The sequence below is a fragment of the Lissotriton helveticus genome, chromosome 5_1 (genome assembly GCF_964261635.1).
Source record: "Lissotriton helveticus chromosome 5_1, aLisHel1.1, whole genome shotgun sequence".
Lineage (NCBI taxonomy): Eukaryota > Metazoa > Chordata > Amphibia > Caudata > Salamandridae > Lissotriton > Lissotriton helveticus.
In genome coordinates this window covers 1,931,007,036-1,931,029,680 of record NC_136065.1, presented here as the reverse complement: position 1 = coordinate 1,931,029,680, position 22,645 = coordinate 1,931,007,036, and the positions used below count along the sequence as shown (strand labels likewise).

The 22,645-nt window shown below is 44.6% G+C and overlaps 1 protein-coding gene across 3 annotated transcripts in view; it reads right to left on the bottom strand.

Moving 5' to 3' along the window:
* The window catches only part of TTLL6 (tubulin tyrosine ligase like 6), a 533,521-nt gene that overhangs the window by 216,595 nt on the left and 294,281 nt on the right, over positions 1-22,645 (bottom strand). For all 3 annotated transcript variants that reach the window (XM_078641428.1, XM_078641430.1, XM_078641429.1), the window contains one exon: positions 6,263-6,348. In XM_078641428.1, the coding sequence (XP_078497554.1) occupies positions 6,263-6,348 (86 nt within the window). The remainder of the gene's footprint in view (positions 1-6,262; positions 6,349-22,645) is intronic.

Below are 22,645 nucleotides of genomic sequence, written 5' to 3'. Positions count from 1 at the left end.
TTATTTGTGCTAAATCATGTTACAACACAGCCAAAGTTCAAAAACAGCAGTTGTTTCAGGAAGGTAATCAGTGTACTGAAAAAATCTTAAACATTTGACTTCTTATTTAAGGTCTGATGTCTTGAATCTCACGGGGCCACCAAGTGAGACAGTATTGTCTGCAGGCTTTTTCCTAATGGGAAGAGGTGCATTGAGACGCCTATAGTGTGGGCACATCGTAAAATCGAAGATGAACTCTAATTTCAAAACACAAGGTAAATATGAAGACTACAAAAGTCCCATCCCTTTATCATCACCTTTAGACCTTTTTTTGCAGTCTGTAACACTGTACGTTTTGCACAAACCATTTTTCTATGGGTGTTAGAAAAGACAGTATATATAAAATGGTGTTCCAGTGCTTCCATGAAAGGTTAAAAACATTCTTTTCGATGAATATTAATATTAATATTGTGTGAGGCATCCTCGAGTAGAGATGCGGCAGCATTTTGGAAAACAGTAAATGCCCCTTTTTTAACAGATAAAACAAAGGCCAGGGTAGAAATAGCCATTTCCGAGACTGAGTGGGTCAAGCATTATGTAGATCTGTACAGTGCTGTCAGTCAACGGGATCAATTCCCAACCCAGAATATTATGATGGAGGACACTGTACATACTAGTATTAAATTGGATTTGGGTATGTCCTTGAATGAAGTAAACGCAAGTATAAAAGAAAGCGCAAGAGTAAAAGCCCCAGGCCCCGATTAGGTCCCGGTTGAACTGTATAAGAACAATACGGATCTGTGGGGCCCGCTTCTTACCCAACTTTTTAATGCATCCTGTTCAAATGGCTGTTCATGGTGTGAGTCGATAATTGTACCAATATTTAAAAAGGGAGAGAGATCAAGTTGCCAATGCTATCGCCCTATATCATTGTTAGACTCAACCTTTAAGATTTTTGGCCGTGTGATTTTAAATAGATTACAAATATCGGCTGACGAACACTCAATAATTAGTGATCTACATTATGGTTTTAGAAAAGGCCTCGGTACTATTGATCAATGCCTTAATTTGCACGTTCTTTTAGAAAAATACACCAAAGCCAAGGGTGGTCGCATGTTTTTAACTTTCATTGACTTAACGTCAGCTTTCGATTGCGTCACCCACACTAAACTATGGCTGATCCTAGAGAAACTAGGGGTAGAGAAAAATATAATTAGTTTTCTCAGGGAACTTTATTCGGGGGCTTCAGCTCGAGTCAGGTACGGGAAAAATGGAGAGTGTACTGATCCGTTCACCATTGCAAGAGGAGTGCGGCAAGGCTGTGTCCTTGCTCGATTTCTTTTTACAATTTATATTAATGATGTAGAAAGAATATTGTTACAGGAATGCAGGGACATGCCGCTGGTTGGCAAAAGATTTGTCCCAGCGCTCTTATACGCTGATGATGCGGTTCTGATGGCCAGGACGCCCCTGGCCATGCAAAAGATGGTTAACACTTTTTCAGAATTTATGACTAACCTGGACCTGAGAATCAATTGTACTAAAACTTTCTGTATGACTTATAGCCCTGGGCCAAACAGAAAGAAAAAAGTAATATACAATGATTCAAGACCACTTGATTATACCCCAACCTTCTCATACCTTGGTGTTTTATTTGACCAATCTGGTTTATGGAACAGTGCAATAAAGACTAGGAGATTATTGTTTTGCAAATCGATAATGGCTTTGAAAACTTTTAGTAAAAGGATAGGCAAAAAACCAATTGGGGAGCTTTTAATCGTGTTCAGAGCGACCTGTGTGGCAATTGCCACATATGGCGCGGGAATATGGGGATATGCAAACGCGAAATCATTGCAGGTGGTGGAAAACACTTTTATGAAATTCCTTCTAGCAGTCCCAGACAGTGTCTCTACATAAGCTTGCCACGCTGAACTAGGGAAGCCATATTTAGAAGATATTATTATGGTTGCACTGGTTCTTCTGTGGCATAGGGTCTGGACCACCGAGGAGTGTGCCTTCAACCGCTCTATTTTAAGGGACGTGATGAGATTAGAGAATGGTGTTAAGGTGGGATGGCTAAGTTATGTAATGACGTTTTCCTCAAACATAGGCTATCTGGAATATTATGATGATCCCGCACGTTTGAGCGATGTCCCCAGAAAAGTCCTTAACCCCTTCCATGCGCATGACGAGCTGAGCTCGTCATGAGTTGCACCGCTCGCATGCTGATGACGAGCTCAGCTCGTCATGTAACGCGGCTTTTCGCAAAAAGCCGCACAGCGCAAAAATTGCGGCCTCACGCATGCGGTTAAGGGTATATGCATGAGGTATCTGGGAGAGCGCAGAACCAATCAGACCCTCCAGGATATCGCGATTTTGAGATTTCGCGATTTGCCGCGAAATCGGCACTTTTTAAAAAATGCCGCGATTTTTACAAAAATGCCAGCGAAATCGACATTTTTGTAAAAATCGCGGCATTTTTCGCTATATCCTGGGGGGTCTGCTTTATCCAAAGACATGCACCGGTTGCCCCACACCTGTAGATGATCTACAGACACTGGGGTCAGAGGGTTAAAGCAGCTCGGCTGCAGCTGGCAGTGTGAAGGTCTAGGCTCTTTGTCATTCAGAGCTGCCCGGGACTGTGCTCGTTCGCACCTCTTCCTGGCCCACAAGAATGACAATGGGAGCCCTCACCTTGCACATCAACAGGAGGGGAGGGAGGGATGGGTTGTTGTCACAGAGGATGGAGCAGGAATCGGACAGAGCAGTTCTCCTTCGAGTGTAATGTGAAAGGGTTTGCAGTGACAGGAATAGGAACTTCGAGTCTTAGGCCTGTGAGAAGGCTCATTTACTGACCTGGCAAATTGTTTTTAAACACAGTCAGCAAGTCAATTTGGGAAAGAAACGGAGAACAATTTAAATTGAAAACAAAAGACACGCTACCTTAAATCTGTTAATATATTTTTTTTTTACTCGAATCTTGCATTGCTGAGAGATTATCTGCAGCATGCACACCCGGAACTGTCTATGTGCTTGCACTTCTACTCTAATGTGAATTGTATTAGCAAAATGTCTGACCTTGCTTTAAAGATGTTGCACTAAGTGCTCCATCCATGTACGATTTTTAGCATTGGATCGTAGCAAGCTTCTCCTTAAAGCTGAAGTTTAGTGCAAAAACGCTGGGCTCTCTATGAGCATACTATGAAATCATGGTTTTATTCTATAGATTAAAGAATTAGCAGAGTATCAATTTTCCGATTTAAAAAAAGGACTACAGGCCATAGAAGGCAAACAAGCAATGGCACCTTTCAGTACTCCAGGATATGGGGTGAATGGATGAATGAAAGATTCTATAAATGGATAATGAGAGAGGATGGATGGATTGATGAGAGGGGAAGGATGGAGAGAAAATTTAAATAGCTGGATGTATGGGTGGAAGGGTAGCTGGATGATGGATGAGGGGAAAGATGGATGAGGGGAAGGATGGATGATGGATGAAAGGAAGGATGGATGAGGGGAAGGATGGATGGATAAAGGGAAGGATCGATGAGAGGAAGGATGGATGGATGAGGGGATGGATAGAGGGGAAGGATGGATGGATGGATGGGTGGGTGAAAGGATGGATGGATGGTGAGGGGAAGGATGGATGATGAGGGGAAGGATGGATGGATGGATGATGAGGGGATGGATGGATGGATGTTTGATGAGGGGGTGGGTGAAAGGATGGATGATGAGGGGAAGGGTGGATGGATGGATGGATGGATGGATGATGAGGGAATGGATGGATGATGAGGGGGTGGGTGAAAGGATGGATGGATGATGAGGGGAAGGATGGATGGATGATGAGGGGAAGGATGGATGGATGAAGAGTGGGTGGGTAGATGGATGGATGGATGATGAGGGCAAAGGATGGATGGATGATGAGGGCAAAGGATGGATGGATGATGAGGGAAAAGGATGGATGGGTGATGAGGGGAAGGATGGATGATGAGGGGAAGGACAGATGGTTGGATGGATGGATGAATGGATGGATGATGGGTGGGTGAAAGGATGGATGGAAGGAAGGATGGCTAAGTGAAAGGGTCGATGGAGAGAGAAAGGGAGGATGGATGGATGACTAAAATAGTGGATGGGTGGAAGGATTAGTAAGTGAAAGGATGGCTGGATTGGTGAAAGGGTAAATGGCTGAATGGATGAGTGAATGGATGGATGGGATGAAGAGTGGATGGATAAGTGTACAGATGGATAGGGTGAAAGGGTGGATGGATAATGGAGACGAGTGAAAGGATGGATGAGGGGATGGATGAAGGGATGGATGAGTGAAATGATAGATGGAAGGATACATGATGGATAGGTTTGCAATCGGTTGAATATGTTTGGAAATGGCTGGGCTTACTTATATACTATTGCGCGACCTCTGATGTGTCTGTAAAACGTACCTATTGTCCTGAAGTTTTGTCCTGAATTTTGAGCTCCTGTCCTGAATTTGTGTCCTGAATGTTGACCCTTTGTCCTGAATTTTTACACTCACCGTCCTGAATTTGCACCAATGCCAGTTGGTCACCCTATTCGCTGGCTTGGAGACGGAGCGCCGTGCAGAGATGTTTGTCCCTCAAGATAAACAGACAGAACCACTCAGCCGAGAGAGCTGAGGCGCAAACGGGACGGAGTATCTGCAGAGGCGCGCTGGACAAGGGATGAAGTCTGAGGGTTGAGCTCACCTATTGCAGACCATTTCCCCCTGGGAGTGAGCCATGGGAAAAATCCTAGAGGCGAGAAATTTAACACGGGCGTCAAGTGGCCCCATGTCATGGGTGTCAACTTCAACCAGTCCCCGCTTTTAAAGCGGAGACGATTTGCAGGCTGACATTTTGCAACGAAACTACAAGTACCAACATGCAGTTCGCTACTGTGTAGCAAGTGACCACTTGGCGGTTTTGACTGCTCTTTCTCTAGTGGTTAGGTCTGTCGAACGGGCATCCGGTGGGATATCAGGTTGTGTTCAAAATACACTGCACTATTTAACGTGCTTACTAATAAAAGGGGCGATAGGTATAGCCATCATTAGTGCAGCAGGTACAGTGGCACCAAGCTCAAAAAAGCAGCGCAAGGGGCTTGTAAATCTGCCCCAAAGTGTCTACATTGTAAAGAAACCAAATATACATAGCTTCATGTTGTTAAATAACTAAAAAAACTAAGATATCTGTGTTTGTTGTAGGAAAAATGGCCACATAAAATGCCGCAAAATTGCCGCTAAATTTCCATATTTGTGCCGCTAAATTTCCATTTTTGTGCCGCTAAATTTGCTATTCCATGCCGCTATATCCTGGGGGGTCTGACCAATATAGAAATGTAAAAAAAACTGTGGTCGCGCATCAATTAATAATGATCTCAGACCAAATGCAACCGTACATCAGATTAAAAATGAGTGACTTTGAAAGGTTTTTATTAACGCGTTTTAGGTTAAATTAGTTATTCAGATCCCTCAGTTTCCCCAATATGAACAATTGGTCAAAACAACTTATTAAGTGCCCTTGTGATGATTCGTCTGAGCAGTCAGACATTCATATCCTCTTTTTTTGTAGATTTTACACAATCCCTAGGAGAAGATGGATTGTGCCCATATTGAAGATCATGGAATTTAATCAGTGTCGCCCTGCTTTTTTAGCAATTCAAAGATTAGATAACATATTAACTGTTGCATCTCTCTCTGTGTATTTTAAAAATGTTTTTAGATCTCCAAAATCGATCACCTAATGAAATATGATGAGCATATTTTATTTTTTGTCCCTATTAATATTGTTTTTACGAATATTTTGAAATGTAATGTATTAACTGTACTTTTATGGTTGTTTTTATCTAATAACCGAATAAAGTTTAAATGAATGAATGAATATTAATAGGATCTGATAAATATGCATAATTTTCTTTCTATAGCAGAATGCGAGGCATATCCCTGCATTATTTGCCTTTTCTGCAGCACAATTTAGTCACCTCTGTTTCATAATTTAGTCTTCAGCGGCCGCATAATTTTAGTGGATCTGTGTATACCACATTTAGAGCACACACTGCACCTCTTAGCTGCACCTCACCAGCCACATACATATTAATTGGCAGGCATGTAAATGGTTACCAGCTTACATACGTCCTGCCCAGTACCCTACAACTTACACAGTTCATACACTGTATTCAGCACCCATACCTTACCTTACAATCACATGCACCTCACCCAAGACAAGAACGTTGCATCACATTACAGAAAGTCACGTTCTTCTGGTAATACCTTTTACTGCCCGAGTTGTCATCCCGGATGAAATTCTCACTGTGTTTGTTGATAGAATAGTTAGTCAGGTGCATGCAGATGTTATCCTAGGATTAAAGCAATACAGTTATAGCTCATAAAACATTCCACATCAGTAGATTCAAGCTGAAGGGCACAAGAAACAGCGCCACCTCACTAAAGTCAGCATTGCATTGATACATGGCCTCATGCCATCAAGGAAGGACCACAGGTCCAAAAAAGCTGCACTATCTGCATTACTTTTCTTTTCATCAAAGTCCATTTTGTCAAAAATCAGAGATGTCTTCCCCATCCATTGCTGACCACTACTTCTGCCAATATTCAAATACTCCCAGGAGGAAGTGCTTCAAGGCAATAACAGAGTGATTTTGTTATTACTTGATTACACTCTTTGGAGCAATAGGAATTTGTTTAAAGAAAAAGCGGAAAATATAGGATGTTTGGGCGAAATATTATATGGCAGAGGCTCACAGAATTAAGGACAGCAAACCAGAGATCGAAACTTTTGTACATACCTCAAAAGTCCTAACCTTAATGGCATCTGGTATACTAACCCCATGTTTCTTCAAATATTTGTTTTTGTTCATCTTAATTTCTTAAAATGCATAGAAATTCTATGGCAGGACTGGAGGCGAGGATTATGCTCATCTTTCTTTATTTTCTATCACCAGCAGATTCAACATTATAACAAAACAAGCATTTACAATGCAACGGTTTCGCCTTTGCCAAAGTTAGAGCTATTGGCATTGTATCCCGAGCTACTATAAGTGATGTGATAGTCCATCAAAGACTGTCAGCAGTAAATACATCAGTGCATTAGGCAGGGTTGCCAGCAGTAAAGTAAATAAACACTATAAATTTGCATTGCATCTACATTGCTTATGCATAACAGCCATAGCAGCAGTCACCATGCACCAAGGTAACAATATGAGTGATACATCTCTCCAACTTAAATAACAGCTTTAAATTTATTTTGAAGATGTAAATGCTTTTTCTCCAAACATCACCCTGTCAGTTCTGAAAAAACACATTTTTGTCTCAAATATATGCATTTAAATTTTGAAAAACTAATAATATTTCGACCAAGCAAAGGCTTTCATGTTTAGTAGGCTGCACATAAGAGAACTACTCATTGGTAGGCGGCGAGCTACTGGTAGCTCACAAGCCACTTGTTGGAGACGCCAGGTTTAAGTAGAAGGGATAGCACTGTTGTGGAACTTGGCTGGTTCAATGGACTATGGGAAATAGGGTGGCCGCTGTCAGTCCCGGTCTGAGGCTAGATTTACAGTACAAAGAAAGGGGAAGTGAAAGGCCAGGCCATGGCTATTCTGAAAACGTTGCACATGGGGTTACACGCCCTCTGTATCATGATCACCCGTCCCCTCACTCTCTTGTTCACTCTCTCTACACTCCTCCGAATCTCTTCCGTTTCTATCACGATCTCCCATCTTCTCACCCCCCTCTCTAAGTCTTTTCCCCGTCGCTCTCCCCTCTCTTCCTCGCCGCCCCTCTCTCTCCGGCGTTATTCTATTTCTATCCTGCAAGCCTCTCTTCTTGTTCCGCGGTATCCATCGGGGATTCACCTGTTATCGAGCGAAGCTGGCCTGTTCAAACAATTTTGGATTCCAGCGTACCGCAGCAGCCCAGTGAGTACTGACTAGCGGTACCAGTGGGGTCTACAGTATGAGCACAGGAGCACTTGCAACTCTACAGTTTGATTTCACACACGCAGGAGCGCGCTGTCAATACTACATATTGTCGAGCGTAGGAGCGCTTACATTCCTGCATTCATTTTCACACCTGCAGGAGCGCGTTGTCCTTTGTTGCCAATTGAGTGAGCACAGGAGCTGTTGTATTCTTATTTCATGTCGTATTTCTTTAAGTGTCTTAGTCATTGCCGCATGCCACTGCATGCGACATGTTTTCTTTCAACAGTGTTCTGAATTCCACATGTTAGTGGAACTGATATGTTGCTGTTGGAGAAATCAGATATAGCTGTACTCTGTTACCTGTGGATGGATTGCCATGCTGCTAATAAAATACATCATAACTTCATTGGATTTTCATAATTATTCAACAAAATATGGCGACGAGGGAAATCACCACTAAGCAGCATGGATTTCAGTGGTGTTGAACTCACTATTTTACTTATTTTGCTGAAATTCTGGTATGTACCATCTTCAATTTATTCTAGTACATGTACTTTGATTGTACCTGCGGCTGAATTTGAATGTTAACGTGCTAAGATTGCACCTGCGGCTGAATTCTACTTTCTTTACTCAATTTTACAAGCATTTTATTCTATATATCGCATTTGCAGACTTCAATTTCAACTACGAAATTTTTATGTCATTTTAATTCAAATAGCACTTCTATAAACTTAATCCAGTCAATAGCGGCACTCGTTTAACGTTTTCGCTTGATTTTTCAACTTATTTACCTATTTTTCAAGCGTAGAATTCAAGTACAAACATCCGATGACTTCTGCTCGAGCGCACCTGGAATTGTCAGCGCATGCGTGTTGAGCGCTCTGACGTGCGACGTTCATCACGTGTCCGCATCATTTCCAAAGCTTCGTTTCTGTTTTAGGCGTTTCCTTGACAACGCCACCAACCCAAGAAGTTATTTTCAAGGAATTAACACGTTTGCAAACCTCGTTTTTCAACGCGACCTTCCACAATGCATTAAAGTAAGTCATTCTCTCATCATACATATTTTGGGAGAGTGTCAAAATATTTTATGATTCATTTTAAGACTGTGACTTCATAAAAAATACAGCGTGTGCGATATATTACTACTCCTCACTTTACATTCTTACCTGGAATACTTGGAATACCTGGAAAATACATACCATTTTGGGGATTGTTTTAAAAAAAAAATATATATATATATATTTATATTAATTTTACAGAATTTCAGCATTGCATCATAAATTTCCATCTACAATTTATAATATAATATTTACAAGTTTTCGTTGACTACAACATGCAATTTGATCCTCCTGCTAAATTTTTACAACTAAAAGGAGACCCACCTATGCCGTGGACTAGGTGGAAAGAGGAATTCATGACATATATGAAAGCAATTGATGGTGAAAGAATGGGCTCTGAAAGGAAGAAGAGTATTCTTTTACATTGCCTTGGCTCAGAAGGACAAGTTATTTTCAGATCTTTACCACCAATTATTTCTCAAAGTGATGGTAGTGGAGATTCAATGAATGTCTACACTGAAGCTTTAGCGAGACTTGAGAAAAGATTTAAACCCACTGTTAGCATTGCCCTAAATCGTTTCAAATTCTACACTAGAAAACAGAAAGATGATGAAACTTTTGATGAATTTTTAACTTCTTTAAGATCGTTAAGTTTGCATTGCAATTTTGGTATGATAACAGATGAAATGATTCGAGACCAGATCATTGTACATGTGAAATGCAAAAAGATACAAGACAAACTCTGGGTTATGGGTGATCCCAATCTTACTGAGACGATCGCAACTGCTAAAGCACAAGAACAATCTGACTTATGGATGAAAACTATTAGAAATGATACAGAAAAGAAAGTACCTGAAGAAGAAGTTTGTGCCATTAAAAATAGACAAGATAACACATTTATTACTAACCAACCTTCTACAAAATATGTTCCTTCCAGATCTAAAAGTAATTTTACACAAAAGTCTCAGGACTATAGTAATATACAAGGAATGTGTTTTAGATGTGGAAACAAATCTCATTATGCTTCTTTTCCAGGTTGTTCAGCACTTAAAAAGGAATGCAATTTTTGTAAAAGAATTGGTCATTTTGGAAACATGTGTAGAGACAGACGTTTTCAAATTCATAATAAGGGTTCTGTTTCTACTGTAGCAGAAGCAAATGCAGATACAATCTATAATACTGAATCAATCTCTAATGGTTTTGTAGTATCCATCATTGATGAACAAGCTTTGTTGCACCTTAAAGCACCTGATTGTATTTTCAATATTTGTGGAAGTGATTTGTCCCTTATGGTGGATTCTGGTTCGCCTTGGACTATCATTACTCAGGAATATTTTGAACAAACTTTAACTAAGTCCTTAGTGTTGAATGAAATGAATGAATCTGATATTTCTGCAAAGAATTTTTCAGGTACAAGAATTGATATTCTTGGTTTTTTTCAAGTGAATATTCAATTTAGACATAGGAAAGCTGACATAAAATTGTACATTTCTCTCAGGGGTGTTAATGTGTTAGGATGGTTAGATCAGTGGAAATTAGGAATTTTGATTAATCCACGTGCTAAAGATCCTATTTCACTTTGTGATGACAATCTTATGGGTACTGTTTCATTTGTTGAACCATCTAATATTGTTTCTACCTATGTTGAAAAGGCTAAAAATATAGTAAAATCTTTTGGTTCAGTGTTTTGTGAAAAATTAGGGAAGCTCAAGCATTTTTCACATAATATTGTTCTTAAAAGAAACCATACACCAGTTGTACAAAAACTCAGAGGTGTACCAATCAACATCAGAGAGGAACTTAAAAGCATGTTAAAGAATTTATTAGATGAGGGCATCATTGAACCAATTGAGTCGTCCGAGTGGGTTTCGCCCATAGTTTTGGTAAGAAAACCGGATCAAAAATTAAGGCTATGTGTAGATCTAAGGGCGCTGAATGCCAATATTGTAATTGACTGTCATCCTCTACCCAACATAAATGAGTTAGTGTCAATGTTAGGAGGGGCAAAAAAAATTTCAACATTAGATTTAAGATCAGCTTATCACCAGATCCTGTTAACAGAAAATTCTAGGAAACTCACAGCATTCATAACACCTCAAGGTTTATTTCAATATGTACGTATGCCGTTTGGTTTAGCATCGGCTGCGCCCGTGTTCCAAAGGACGATGTTCCATATTTTCAGAGATTTGGATGTTTATGTCAAATGCTTTCAGGACGACATCCTGGTCTTTTCAAAAGATGTGAATGAACATGAAACACATTTACAAGAAGTTTGCAGAAGATTAGAGTCAAATGGACTTACACTTAAAGCACATAAGTGTAAGTTATTTCAGGAGTCTGTAGAGTATTTAGGACACACATTATCAGGTGAAGGGGTTGTTCCTAAAAAATCCAATGTTGATGCCATTGTCAAAGCTCCCGCTCCATTAAATAAGGATCAGTTGTTATCATTTGCTGGAATGTGCGAATATTACAGCAAATTTGTAGTAAACTTTGCAACTAAAATGGAACCTCTGAGAAAATTATTAAGACAAGGTGAAGAATTCAAATGGTCTACTACACAACAACAAGCTTTTGAGACAATCAAAAATGACATCATAAGTTCACCTACTCTCAAACCGTTCCGCATAAATAAGGAATGTGTAATTACTGTAGATGCGAGTTTGTATGGATTGGGCAGTGTTCTATCACAGAAAGAAGGTGACAATGAGTGGGTTGTAGCATTTGCATCCAGAACACTCAATGAGTGTGAGAGAAAGTATGCAGTAATAGAAAGGGAACTGCTAGCTTGTGTCTGGGCAATTGAGCATTTCAGACTGTATGTTTGGGGCTCAAAAATTCGTCCTTAGGACAGACCACAAACCATTAGTCAACATTTTATCAGTCGGTGGTGGATGGAATTCAACAGCCAGAATAGCCAGACTTTCCTCTAGGTTACAAGAATATAATTGTGTCACTTGTTATGTACCTGGTAAAAAGAATGTTATGGCTGACTGTTTATCGCGTTTACCGTGTGAACAAGATGTAGTGAGCACTTTACATGAAGGGGATTTTGTGGTTACTGTTCAGGATGTGTTACAGAATTCTTTTCAGGATATTTCTGAATCATTGTGGTTGGAGTGTGTACCGAAGGATAATAAATGGGAGGAGCTTAAAGGTTATATCAGTGGGGGATGGCCTAGTAAAAATAAAATTAGAGCAGAACGTTTACCTTTTTATAATGTGGAAGAAGAATTGGAGTTGGAGTCTGGTTTTGTGTTCAAGTCAGGCAAGTGTGTTCCTCCAGAAGGGATGCAGGATGTCATACTTAAGGTGGCACACAGGACTCATCCTGGCATTTCTTCTATGAAAAGATTAGTCAGGTCACATTTTTGGTGGCCTGGGGTTGATAGATTCATTGACAGGATTATCAGAGAATGTCAGGATTGTGCATCCAGCGACAGGATGATGAAAACCATTACTCCACCTCTCAAAGTAGTTAAGTGGCCATTGGAGCTGTGGGAAAAGGTTGCATTTGATATTTCTGGTCCTTTTCACATGTTGCCAGAATCTTCTAAGTATGCTTTGGTCATAATAGACTACCATTCCAAGTGGCCAGAAGTTAAATTTGTACCTAAAGCTTCTACTGAAGCTGTGATTGGATTTTTCAAGGACATTTTTACTAGAGAAGGCTGTCCTTCGGTAATGGTATCTGATAATGGGGTACAGTTGACTTCGGAGGAAATGTCTACATTTCTTAAAGAATGTAATATTGTCCACAGATTAACATCTTTATACGAACCACATGAGAATGGGCAAGTTGAAAGATTCAATAGGGTGTTGAAGAATTTCATTCTGGAATCTGTCAAATTTGGAATGGATTGGGTAAGTGCTTTACGAGAAAGGTTGTGGACTTATCGCATCACGCCCCACTCTACTACAGAGGTGCGTCCTTTTAAACTTTTCAAAGGTCGAAATCCAGCGTCCAGAGTTCTACCTTGGTGGTTAAAAGAAAAGTATAGTAAGATTTCTTTAGATGGTGAGGAAAATCTTGTTGAAGTGGCTAAACGTGTAGAAAATAAACAGTTGAAAACTAAATCATGGTATGACAAGAAATGGAATGCCAAACGTTTAGTTTTTCAAGTGGGTGAGTGGGTCAGGATCCTTAAACCTGGTTTTTTACCCAAGGGATCCAGCAAATTTAGTGATCCAATTGAGATTAAAAAGGTGTTTACCAACAGTGTTATGACCCAAGATGGTAGGATTTGGAATATGTGTAGGTTAGCTAAATGCATTAAGCCTTATAATATTCACAACAGTTTAACTAATGAACATATTGATACAGACACAGAAAATTCTATAGCTCATAGAGTCAAAGATACAAAACGAGTTGTCAACTTACCTAAAAGATTTTCTGACTGAATGTAAAGTGTATTTTATCTGGTTATGTAACATTATACATAAATTTTAATTTTTCTCTTTTGTCTTTTGTTTTGAAAAGGGAAGATGTTGTATTCTTATTTCATGTCATATTTCTTTAAGTGTCTTAGTCATTGCCGCATGCCACTGCATGCGACATGTTTTCTTTCAACAGTGTTCTAAATTCCACATGTTAGTGGAACTGATATGTTGCTGTTGGAGAAATCAGATATAGCTGTACTCTGTTACCTGTGGATGCATTGCCATGCTGCTAATAAAATACATCATAACTTCATTGGATTTTCATAATTATTCAACAGCTCACCTTCACACATTTTATTTCTCACGCGCAGGAGCGCATTATCATATCTACCTATTGTGCAAGCGCAGGGACTGTAGGGCTGCAGGGCTGGTACTTATTTATAATGTCATTATACCTTGCCAATGCTTGTTTCTTTAGTTGCTTCTGTTTTTCTGTTCTGGGACATCCTGCTTAGTCCGCCAGATAAAACATTAATTACATTTTTCATTTTCAAGCCGGATTGTCATTTTTTTCCTACAGCGAAAGGCATATCAAAATGTGTTTATGTTTTCATCGGGTTCGCATGCCTAACAAGGAAATGGATGAATGGATTTGAACTGGCACCTGCGGGTAAGTTCCGTGCCAGCTGGTTGAACGTGCACGTGTTTAATATCTAAAATTAAAACATCGCAAGCTTTTCGGCACGGGGTTGGGAGGGGGAAGAGGGGAGTGATGGCTCAGTGACTTATAACACGTACAGCAAGCATCTGTGTAACTGTGTTTGACACCATCAGGAGATCGAATGCAAGCAAATCAACTCATGCCTCTATCCTCGCATGGTCGATAACAATAAACCTCAGCGATTTCAGCGCCACGAACCCCTTTGGGGCGATCATGGCAAATACAGCAAAAGCGCCTCCTCCCTCCACACCTCCTGGTTGGCGCTATGCAGACCTTGCAGCTCCCATTCCAGGACACACTTCCATCCGGGGCTTTGCGGCAGGGGGGCTGGTGGTGTAATCTCCCCCTGCGGAGCAGGGGAGGCGCTCTCTCTGTCATGGAATTAATGGCCGAGACCAGCAGCCTCCCATTACCAGGCACAGAAGACGAGCCGAGCCAGAGGGGACCCTCGGAGAATGAATATGCTACTTACCAGTATGCATCTGTTCTTGGCATGTAGGGCTGCTAACATTCATATCTTAGCATTAGATCGCCGCCTAGTGTTGGGTCCGGATGATCGCACATTGTTGTCCTGGAAGAGTCTTCGAAGTATCCTGAGATAGGTGGCTCCTCCCCTGGACTACAGTGCGCATGGGCATCGGCTCCATCCCCAGATTGTTTTTCGCCATTGTGGCAGAAGATGGAGTGAAAAGTGTAAAGGATGTCCATGCTAATGATTGAATACAATAGTATATCTGCAGCTGCGACAGGCACCGGGGAGGAGGGTGGGCGATATGAATGTTAGCAGCCCTACATGCCAAGAACAGATGCATACTGGTAAGTAGCATATTCAGTTCGAGGCATGTGGGCTGCTAAATTCATATCTTAGCATAGAATACATAGCAGTCCCTCCATCAGCGGCGGTTGCCCGTGCCAGCTGCAGAAACCTGAAAAAGTGTCTTGAGAACAGCCTGTCCTACAGCAGCTTGCTGCTTGGAATGCACATCAACACAGTAGTGTTTTGTAAAGGTATGTGGGGTAACCCACGTGGCTGCTCTGCAAATGTCTTCTAAAGGAATGTTCCCCAGGAAAGCCATGGATGCCCCCAATTTGCGTGTGGAGTGCGCCCTTGGGGGTATCGTTAAAGTGCGCTTGGCCTTTTGATAACAGATTTGGATGCACTTAACAATCCACCTGGCTATTCCTGCTTTGGAAATAGGGTTGCCTTTGTGCTGTGGTGAGAAGGCAACAAAAAGTTGTTTTGTTTTCCTAAAGTGTTGTGTTCTGTCTATGTAGTACATCAACGCCCTCCGTACGTCTAACGTATGGAGCATTCTTTCCGCTACCGTTTGTGGGTTTTGGAAGAATGCCGGCAAGTCAATAGTTTGGTTGAGATGAAACTGTGACACCACCTTCGGAAGGAATTTGGGGTTAGTACGTAGCACTACCCTATTTGGATGAATCTGAATGAATGGCTCTTGGATTGTGAGCGCTTGTAGCTCACTAACACGCCTCAGTGACGTAATAGCAATGAGGAAAGCTACTTTCCACGTTAGGAACTGGAGTTCACACGAGTGCAGTGGCTCAAAGGGTGGTCCCATCAGTCTGGTGAGGACCACATTGAGGTTCCACTCCGGAGCTGGCGGTGTTCTTGGGGGAATGACTCGTTTCAGACCTTCAAGGAAAGCTTTAATGGCAGGCACCCTGAAGACAGAGAGATGCTGCCTATTCTGAAGATAAGCTGCGATGGCGGATAGATGTATCCGAATAGAAGTGAACGCTAGATTGCACTTGTAAAGATGTAGCAGATAGCAAATGATGTTAGGGATAGATGCATCTAGCGGGTTGATGTCATTGGCTGTACAGTAAATGACAAAACGCTTCCATTTTGCAGCATAGCATGCTCTGGTAGTAGGCTTCCTTGCCTCCTTGATGATGTCCATGCATTCTGGAGGTAGGTGGAGGTATCCAAACTCTAGGACTTCAGGAGCCAGATCGCCAGGTTGAGCTGTTGCGGATCTGGATGCTGAATGTCTCCATGGTTCTGCGTCAAAAGTCTGGGCGTGAGGCGCAGTCTTTGATGCGGCACCACTGAGAGTTCGAGGAACGTGGTGTACCATGCTTGGCGCGCCCACGTTGGAGCAACCAGGATGAGAGTCATCGAGTGCTGCCTTAGCTTTCTTGCCACCAGCGGTATCAGAGGGGCTGGCGGAAAAGCGTACGCAAATTTGCCTGACCAGTTCATCCATATCGCATTCCCCTGCGACTGTGGGTGAGGGAACCTGGCGGCAAAGTGTTGGCATTTTGCGTTTTCTTTTGTTGCAAACAGGTCTATCTCCGGATGACCCAACTGCTGGAAGTACGGGTGGAGTACAGATGGGTGCAACTCCCACTCGTGCATTTGATGGCTGTATCTGCTGAGCAGATCCGCCATCTGATTGTCCTTGCCCGGGAGGTGTTCTGCCATGAGGAAGATGTTCCTCTGAATGGCCCACCGCCACATGCCCTGAGCCAGATGAGACAGCTGTGGCGAGTGGGTGCCCCCCTGCTTTTGAATGTAGTACATCGCGGTCATGTTGTCCGTCCGGACTAACACTACCTTGTTGCACAGATGTACAATGAAGGACTTGAGCGCCATGAAGATTGCCATCAGTTCCAGATAGTTGATGTGCAACTTCTGTTGCTGCGTTGTCCATAGTCCCTGCACTGTGTAAGTGAGCAGATGAGCTCCCCATCCCTGGAGAGATGCGTCCGTTGTCAGGGTAATCTGTGGCACTGGCTCCTGGAACAGTCGGCCCTTGCAAAGGTTGTGTGGAGTCCACCAATGCAGAGAGTCGTATGCCCGACTGGTAACCAACACTAGGTCTGTTAATTGGCCTTGAGCCTGTGTCCACTGATTTGCTAAGCACTCCTGGAGCGGGCGCATATGCAACCGTGCGTGAGGGACTATGAAGATGCAGGAGGCCATCATGCCTATCAACTGCATGAACACTCTCGCTGGAAGTGAGTGTTGTGGTCTGAACTTCTGGATCAGAGACTGCATGCTGTCTATCCTGACTTGGTTTGGTTGAGCCATGGCCGTCAGGGTATTGATCGTCGCACCTAGAAACTGCCGGACATGTGCCGGCTGAAGATGCGACTTTGGGTAGTTCAACGAGAAACCTAGATCGTGAAGGAGGTGAATGGTAGTCGACATGTCCGCGGCGCACTGTTGTTCCGACTTGGCTTGAACGAGCCAGTCGTCCAGGTAGGGGTAGACATGTATGTTCTGCCTCCTGAGGTGCGCTGCTACTGTCGCCAGACACTTGGTAAACACTCTTGGGGCTGTGGTCACTCCGAAGGGTAGGACCTTGAACTGATAATGCCTGCCTTGGATAGTGAACCTGAGGTATCTTCTGTGGGACGGGTGTAGTGGTATGTGGAAATAAGCATCCTTGAGGTCTAAGGTTGCTAAGAAGTCCCCTTGGTTTAACAAGGGAAGAATCTGTTGCAGTGTGAGCATATGGAAATGTTCTGACAGTATATACAGGTTGAGGGGACGTAGATCTAGAATGGGTCTGAGAGATCCGTCCTTCTTCGGAATAAGGAAGTACAGGGAATATACCCCTGTGCCTTCCTCCTCTACTGGCACGAGCTTGATTGCGCCTTTTTGCAGCATCACCACTACTTCCTGCTGCAATAAGTGCAAGTGCTCTGCGGACATAGGCCGTTGCCTTGGTGGGATGTTGGGTGGAGTGGATTTTAACTCTAGACAATAACCGTACTGGACAAGTTGTCGCACCCACCTGTCTGTGGTGATGTTTCTCCAGACGGGCAGGAACTGCTGTAGTCTCCCCCCGACAGGTGTTAAGTGGTCGGGGGGCAGTGACAGAGAGTCACTGTTTGCTTGGGGCAGAGGAGCGGGAGTTGTTGTTCCCTCTGCCACGTCCTCTGGTGCTATTTCCTCGGTAACCCCCCTTGTTCTGTTTGGGGTACGAGGATTGTGCTCCACCTCTAGAGAATTGTGATTGTTGACCCATCTGTCCTCTGGTGACTCCACGTGCACCTGAGCGACGAAAATTGTTGCCACGAAACTGTTGTGATTGTAGGGCCCCCATAGACTTAGCAGTTTCGGTGTCTTTCTTAATTTTTTCTAGGGTGGTGTCCACATCTGGACCAAACAGTCTAACAGGATTGACTGGCTGATTAAGAATGGTTGTCTGAATGTCAGGTTTAAACCCCGATATGCGGAGCCACGCCTGTCGTCTCAGCATGACGCTAGTGTTAATGGCCCTAGCTGCTGTGTCTGCGGCATCAAGTGCACACTTTATGGCTGCGTTGGAGATTAGTTTTCCCTCTTCTATAAGCAGTTTGGTGCCCTCTTGAAACTGCGAAGGCAGGTGTTCTAAAACCCGCTCTAGGGTGTCGTAATGCGCCCTATCATAACGTGCCAAGAGTGCCTGTGTATTTGCAATACGCCAAAAATTGGCAGCCTGTGCAGCTACCCTTTTGCCTCCTGCCTCTAGCACCTTGGACTCCTTATCTGGGGGAGGAGCTTCACCCGTTGTTTGGGAGTTGGCCCTTTTGCGGGCATTTGCGACCACCAGGGAGTCAAGCGGCAACTGTCCCCGAATGTATGCAGGGTCTGCAGGTGCTGGTCTGTACTTCTTTTCGATACGTGGATTGACCACTCTCGCCCTGGTAGGTTCCTTAAAGATGTCCGCAGCATGTTTGAGGACCCCTTTGAGCATAGGCAGTGTCTTTACTGTCCTTTCAGAGACTGAAAAAGTGTCAAATAGAAAGTCTTCTTCTACTGGGTCAGCATGCATGTCCACATCATGATTAGCAGCTGCCCTTTCAATGAGTGCATTAAACCCTGCAGAATCTTGTGTTGGGGATGCACGTGCAGTAAAAGGCTGTGGGTCTTGCCCCACATCTTGGGTGCCTTGGTCACCAATGTCATCATATGAATCCGGCTGTGCATCTGGTTCATTGATGGGGAAAGTGTATTGGTCATCTTCAACATATCCCTCACCCTCAGAGTGTTCTGGGGAAGGAGTTGGGCTCCTTCTTGGAGGAGGCTGGATAGGTTCCATGAGGCCTGAAGCGTCTTGAGGAAGCCTTTTTTTCTTCAGGGGGATGACATAGGAGTCCACTGGCTGTGAAGTGATCCTCCTCTTGTAAAGGGTCAATTTGCCCGTGTCTGCGTCGATAAAACGCTCAGAATCCTCTTCAGAGTCGAGTACCCGACTTGAAAGTGCCCCTGCCGTTGAAGAATCCGACTTCTTTGGCGTCGATTTTGTTGAAAAGGCCTTCGGCGTCTCTTTTGGCGGCAGAAGGAAGAGAAGTTTACCCGCAGGCTTCACCGGAATGTCCATCGGCTTCTGTGGCGATGGCATCGGAGCGGGCGTAGCAGAGGCCTTCTCCCTGATTCTCTGTAGTGAAGAGGCGATGGGGGACGCGTCACTTACAGTGGCCTTTGGCGCCGACGAGGAGGTCCTTACCTTGCCCTCGGATCCGACGTCCTGTTGGCCCTTCTGAGTTTTGGACGATGATGCCGCAGCCGCCGACCCAGAGTCCTTGGACCGATGCGCAGATGTGCCAGTCTTCGATCCGTGTGATTTTGTCGGCTCCGTCTCCACCACGCGTCCGACTAACGGAGTCCCAGTCGGAACCGGAGCCGTGTCGCTGGCTTTGGCGTGCTTTGACGGCGTCGCAGCGGTTGACCCGTGCCGACCACCCTTCTTAGAGGATCCCTCCTCTGGCCCCGATTTCGACCCTGTGGTATCGACAGATTTCTTCGACTTTTGTGGACCGGAGGTCGACGCAGTCGATGAAGCAGCGGGTGTAGTTGTTTTTGGTGGTACGGCCGCCATCTTAGGGTCGCTCGAATCGATAAGTTTCGGTTTCGTTTTCGGGTCGGCCATTTTAGGTGTAGTCGATACCGTAGGTTTCAGTTTCGGTTTCGATACGGGCTGCGCAGCAAGTATGTCCGTGGCGGGCCTGAAGGCGGGCCGTGGCTTGCGGTACGGGGTCTTGGGTAAGGCCGACAGGCGATCCCGTGACCCGATCTTGATCTTCGTAACCTTCGGGGCATAGCTCGTCCCCTGAGCTATCTTCCGCGGCCCCATAAATCTCTTCGACGTCCCCTACCTCGTCGACGTATTCAAGGCCTTGACCCACGACTCCGTCGTCGTCTTCCGGATCTGCCTCGACCTCCGTCTCGGGCGGGGAGATTTGAAGATGATGGCTCTGGTCCTCCTCTTCTTGGTCGCCGAAGATGTTTTCTGGATCCGGGGCCGCTTGTCTGGCCTCAAGGCGCACCGCGCGCCGAAGCTTGAGTGTCTTCTTTGACCTGAATCTTGCGCAGGCCCTGCAGTTTTCTTCGTTATGGTCTGGTGAAAGGCATTTGTTACAGAGCGGGTGCACGTCGATATGTGGGTATTTGGACCCACAGAGCGGACAGTACTTAAACGGACTCCGCTCCATGCTGGAAAGTTGCGTCGTGTCGCGATGAGAAGGCCTCGATGTCCGAAGAGTGCAAGCACTCCGTTGATTCCGACTCCAAGAGACGGAAGAACTCAAGACCGTGCGCAAACAATACCGACGCAAAGAATACAAGGCCTTTTGGCCGTAAAAAGTTAGTTTTTCTCGGTTCCGACAGAGAGACGTCGAGACCGCATCCGAACCCAATGGCGGAAAAAAACAATCTGGGGATGGAGCCGATGCCCATGCGCACTGTAGTCCAGGGGAGGAGCCACCTATCTCAGGATACTTCGAAGACTCTTCCAGGACAACAATGTGCGATCATCCGGACCCAACACTAGGCGGCGATCTAATGCTAAGATATGAATTTAGCAGCCCACATGCCTCGAACCAGATGTTCGAGGGGAGCAGAATCAATGAATTCCATATGAGCTTGATTATGACCCACCCACACCCGGCTCCGGCGTCTTTAAAGCTAGCCACCCATCAGCGGAAGCGGCGGTGCCCGGGATGCGTGCTGTATGGAGTCCAGGCGTTGCGCCGAGCGGCTGCGGGGGCGGGCGAGCTGCCAGGAGGAAGGGGCTTCGGAGATGCTGCGGCACGGAGCCCCCAGAAGGAAACTTCCAGAACTTTCAGACGGGTTATAAGTCACTTCCATAAAACCTCCAAATCTCACCCTCTGCTGAGTGGGCAGGGCTAGCGCAAGACGCGTGCCCACCATACGCAGTCATATTTTGCCACCACCCTTTGCTGCCACTCAGCTGGTGGCATTTGGGCCTAGATGGAAGTCTACCCCAGTGGCACCTCAGGCAGCCATGTGCAACTTTTTTTTTGCACTAATACCAGCTCAATAGGAAATAGTTTCAGGATGTTAAGGTCAGTTTATCCAGTTGCAGGACGTAACATCATCAATGGGGGCAATACGAGAGTTGTGAGATAGTGATCAACAGAGCATTCGAAAATGCTTCAACACTTAGGTGTGCTATCGATCTGGGTGTTTGGAAAACAAAAAAACGTAAAAAGGATCGATCAAAAAGATAACAAGAAACAAGTCAGGTCCCGAGCTGGCAGCCAATCACAGTGCGGCCCGGGGAATGACGTCACGGGGGTGTCCCGGGCCGGTAGCCAATCACAGCGCGGCCCGGGGAATGACATCACGGGGTGTCCTGGGCCAGCAGCCAATCACAGCGCGGCCCAGGCAACAATGGGCAGGACTTAAAAAAAAGAGTCAGAAACGCCCACGATTCGCGTCGTGACGGGGGAAACCGTGATGGACAACCATGTCTTCCAATGGCTAGCCTCCATTTATGGAGCTAGCCAATGGAAAAAGGGGCAGGTTCAAGTCCCCCATACTGTTCTAACATTAGATTTCGCCTGCGCGGACGCCAGGCAAAACCTAAAAACTCTCTTTCCCAAGAACCATGGAGAAAGGTCAGTCCGCTTCCAGGTGTGGAGACTGCTGGGATACCTCCTCTTTCTTTTCGTGCTCACCAGCAAGTTAAGTCGCTTTCCATTCTCTATGGTCTTGGTTATAGTATTCTAGCACGTTCTTTATACCTGACTGTATAGAAAATGTCTGTTTTACAATGCTGTGATGACGCTTTGTTTGTGTGACTGATAGCGCTATTCCTTCCTTACAGCATTGTCACCGCGGGAGCGTTCTCATCGCTCCTTTCGCGGCTGTGTATTTCTTGGGCTTGCAGTGCAGCGTGCGGCCGGCAGGGGCGCCAAAGAGCAGCGTGTCTCACCCTCGCTGCTCAGCGCGATCGTTTCCAGTCAGAAAATTCCTGCTGGAGTGTCCCGCCAAGCGCAGAGCCCGTTTTTCCTCTCGCCTGGAGCCTAGACACCCGGTTTGGGTCTGTGTGTATGCAGCCTGACGCCCCTCGGGGTCGGTAGTCGCCCAGAGAGCCAAACATTTATAGAGGCTGTCCTTACCTATATTTTTTGGATGGGCTCGGCCCAGGCAAAGTGTTTTTATATAGATTGCTGATATCTATGGTGACAGTACCCCGTTTATCTAGTGGGTGTTGAGCCCGTGGGTTGGTTACCCGTATTCCTTGCTTGCAAGCCAAAAAATAGGGTCCTTGACACGCAAAAATCTGTCAACTTC